The sequence below is a fragment of the Formica exsecta genome, unplaced genomic scaffold (genome assembly GCF_003651465.1).
Source record: "Formica exsecta isolate Colony F162 unplaced genomic scaffold, ASM365146v1 scaffold90, whole genome shotgun sequence".
In the NCBI taxonomy this organism is placed as follows: Eukaryota; Metazoa; Arthropoda; class Insecta; order Hymenoptera; family Formicidae; genus Formica; species Formica exsecta.
Window position 1 is genome coordinate 687,000 of NW_021853667.1, and position 4,344 is coordinate 691,343.

Genomic DNA, 4,344 nt, shown 5'->3' on the forward strand with positions numbered 1-4,344 from the left:
AAAACACGTGAGATGTAAAATTATAACGAAAGAGTTGTACGCTTTATTGTATAATACTTCGAGGCAATATGTTGTGAAAATTTTTATCTGTCTTTCTTAGACATCCTCTTATTTGTGCAATGCACTCTTTTCTCTCGAGAACACGGGATGATCGCACAATCACAAGATTTGAATACTATATGTAATAACAATAAATAATCCTCTCTTGTGGCAGAAATTAGGATCGCCTTCCGTTATATTGGAAGGGAAAGCCGAACGATCGCAGAAGACATATAATAAACTCTTAAAAAATTATAATTTAATACACATTAATTTAAATAATACACATATTCTAAAAAATCAGTAATAAAATATTAACTATTAGAGTAACAAATGAAGAATACTCCAAGCCATATTTAACTTGTATTTACTTTTATCGATCTTCCATAACTTTATGACTCTGTATGATTTTATGATATGTCAGGAAACTTTCGTTTTACACATTAATGTTTAAACGGTATTAAATCGAAATTAGAAAATATATCAGAATTATGTCCTGGAATGTTCTTCGTCGGTGGTTTTTAAACATTATTGGCACTTCTGCTGTTTATCGGGTATATATAACCAAATCGTAATCTTAAATTATCACTCATTCCCTATCGAATCAATATTATCACTGAAATAATTTCAAAAACAGTTAAATATAAATATAGAAATGAGAATATTGCCGCGACGAGATAAAAGATAGTGATTGACACTGATTCTTCTAATCTCTTCAAGTCGCTAATTTAATTCCAATGACACCTTTCCAGTTGTTTTTGATGATAAAGTATCGAAGTCGCTAACGAGAGTATTGAGCACTAAATGCGCAGAAATAAAATGAGCATAAAAAATATTTCAGCAAAAAATACTGTTCGGCATAATACTGATTTGATTTATGTTACAAAGTTATAAAGTTGTAACGTCTGATAAGAGATTGTTGTTTTACAGAATGATAAGCGGATACTTAAATTATTTAGTTAGAGCTTGTCGTTCTATCACTATTTTTTAATTCGTCTTATGACACAACACGACAAAATGAAATGTCATAAAGCAATATACCCTCACTGGACTGTATTCAATTTACTCTTTCGTACCCCTCGCACTTCGACGCTAATTAAAACGTTCATTTTCGACGATAGTGATATTTTGAGTATATAAAAAGTTTTTCGAATATCATTTTAAAAGCGCGTATAGTGCGTGTAACAGCGATGTAACGCATCGCTTCATTGACAACAATTTTTATTTAGCTTGTTAAATAGCAAACAACGCTAAAGTAAAATGTTCATAAATCACTTTTAAAAGCGCGTATAGTACGTGTAACAGCGATGTATACGCATCGCTTCATTGACAACAATTTTTATTTAGCTTGTTAAATAGCAAACAACGCTAAAGTAAAATGTTCATAAATCATATACATATTTTTGTAAAAAAATTATTTAAACGAGTATAAAAACGCGAATCGTTCGACACGTTCTCCCCGTCCATTTTTCGATCCTTCTCGCCTCTTTAGACACGTATAAGTTCACTCTTTATACTTAGGCTCTTTTATTTAGGTTACAGTTTATCTCCAGGAGTCTCAAGGTATTATATGCCTACGATTAGAATACTTTATTAATGAAGGGATGCAAATGCTTCTTGCAAAAATACAATTTCTCTCGTACGCTAAGAAAGGTATGTTACACGCTACCTATCTACTTACGTTATGTTTCGTTAATGAAAGTTGTGATCGTCGTCGCGTTTCATCCCTCCGTGATTAAGACTGATTTCAGCCGTACGTTCGATGATCGTGTATAATCTGTGGCAAGAAGGGCGGAAAATATATCGGCCACGCGATCCGCGCGAATTATTTCAGTGTAACTTTATTTTGTGCTGCGCAGATATTTTGTCGAGCAAAACGACGCTCGTTAAATATTGTTCTCGATCATCTCAATCCCTACGCGAATACTTGGAAATCAATATACTGACGCATCGGGATCTAAAAGATCCATTTTCTTGCTATCGTTTTACGTATAATAAATAGCACACACACGTTGACAAAAAAAGAGTATTTTTGATGCAAAAAACAAATTTAATTTTTTCATACTTTTCTTCGATTAATTAATTAAATTAAATTATTCTTTAAATTGATATACATTGTATATTTTTATTTATTGCATTAAAAATACCATATAAATAATGGGTATTTATTGGATTAAAGCTTCTAAAAAACAATTTAATTTAAACTATAATTCGAGCTAACTATAAAAGAGAAAAAAATTATTTAAAAATACCCAGAAAAATTTATATATTTGTAAAACCACTAAGATCGCTTCCTGATGCTTCAGTATAGCATTAAACACTTTTGGTGACAGTGCCTTTCCTCGCTTTTACCCGCCTTTCATCTAACTCCGTTTTTCTTCAAACAAACTTCTTTCTTTTCTTACCTTCACCGACACTCCCCTTCTCTTTCTCCCTCTTTTTCCATCAATGACGACAAATTTCGCGACTTGTCCAGCCGTTCGGTAAATGAGTAAAGAATAAATCTCGCAATTTTGTTCGCTTTCTTCGAGAATTGGCGTAGCCGCGAGGATGACAATGACGAGGAGGAGGCGATCGATCGATAGCAGCGGAAGAAGGCGGCAATAACAGCAACAGGAATGAATTTTTACAGACACATATTCCTCGATACGAGGCGACGGCGAGCTTCATTGCTGCTTCTCGATATTCGCTTCGCACCGTCATGGCGGCCACGGCGCGGCCCTCGTCATCAGGAAACCGACGGTCGTTGACCATCGACGATATTGGCGGTCGAATTCACGAGGGTCTCAGACGACGCAGTTTCGGTCACTCAAGGTTCCTGATGAGCACAGCCAACTCGCGGAACGAGGCGCCAAGTTTGCCGGACGTCGATTGCTTCTTCAACAGAATCGCCCGTATCGCCGACAATTTCTCGTAGCAAGAGAGGCATTTGTGATACCTGGAAGAACAAAGAGGAAAACGATTCTCGATGAGACAAGGCTCGAAATAAAAACGTCCAGACATAAATGATATATTGAATAGAACTTACCGTTCCTCTCGCGACACGTCGACGCCGATCGTGTGAAGGGGCGCTTCCACGTTGGATTTTATCACTGGTGCAAAATTACGAAGAATAAGTCTCAAGGCCGAGCAAGCTACTGTTATGTACCTGAAACAGATCGAAATTTGGCAAAAATAAGTAAATAGTAATAATTTAATTAGGAGAAATAGATAAGTAAGTAATTTTTGATTGCATATTTATTTATTTTATAAGACTGCTCATTTATCCAAGAAATATAGTTCGAAGGGGATAGGATGGGAACAGTCGTGGAATGATGATAAGGAGTTATGGCAAGTTTCGCAACACCCACCGGTCCCGGTCACGCCTGGTCCGCTTGATAAAACGGGCGTTATTATTACGCTAACAACGACGCCAATAAATAACGAAAGGCGCGAAAGGCATGCCCGCGATTCAGCACGCTCTCGCTTTCGGACGGACGGGCGAGAAAGGGTTCGTGCTCCCGTTCGAATCGGCGAGACGAATCGCGAACACGCTCATGAATGCAACGTCGATCGACGCACCCTGTGTATAACGCATCGGCCGAATTTTACGCGGCTTGTAACAAAAATGGGAACCTAACAAAAATAGGAAACCGATACGATCGACATATATGTGCGTGACTTCGGGAAAGTCTTTTCTCTCTCGTGAAAAAAAAAATTTTAACTAAAATAATCCGCAAGTAATAATTTAAACACACTATTCAAAAATAAAATAATAAAAGAGGACAATTTCAATTTAATATATTTTAATATATTTTTTAATAAATATGTTTAAGAAAGCAGTCTTATTATCGTCTGCTATTATTTTTTATAATATATTTAATTAATATATATATATATATATATATATTTATTATAATATAAATATCAATTGATTATCATGACAAATTATTAACTATAACAAATTCATTTTTCTATTTTTATCTTCATCAGATAATTGTGAAGATTTTACAGGAAAAAAAAAGAATTTTTTTCTTTCCAATGAAAATCTAAAAAAATTTTAACTAAAATAATCCGCAAGTAATAATTTAAACACACTATTCAAAAATAAAATAATAAAAGAGGACAATTTCAATTTAATATATTTTAATATATTTTTTAATGAATATGTTTAATAATAGAATTTTAATTCAATAATTATCTTTTTATTTGGATTAAAATAATAATAAGAATTTTAACTAGAGATATTTATTATCTCTCGATCAAATTATAATAGCTTTACCACAGTTTACAATTATTTTATCTATTATTATCTGATATTAATAA

At 33.8% G+C, this 4,344-nt stretch overlaps 1 protein-coding gene across 2 annotated transcripts in view; it reads right to left on the reverse strand.

The window, feature by feature from the left end:
• Positions 1 to 1,603: 1,603 nt before the first annotated feature.
• Positions 1,604 to 4,344, reverse strand: part of LOC115245045 (katanin p80 WD40 repeat-containing subunit B1) — an 11,279-nt gene continuing 8,538 nt past the window's right edge. For both annotated transcript variants that reach the window (XM_029823113.1, XM_029823112.1), the window contains 2 exons: positions 3,068 to 3,187; positions 1,604 to 2,977 (listed from right to left, as the gene is read on the reverse strand). In XM_029823113.1, the coding sequence (XP_029678973.1) occupies positions 2,845 to 2,977; positions 3,068 to 3,187 (253 nt within the window). In that variant the 3' untranslated portion in view covers positions 1,604 to 2,844. The remainder of the gene's footprint in view (positions 2,978 to 3,067; positions 3,188 to 4,344) is intronic.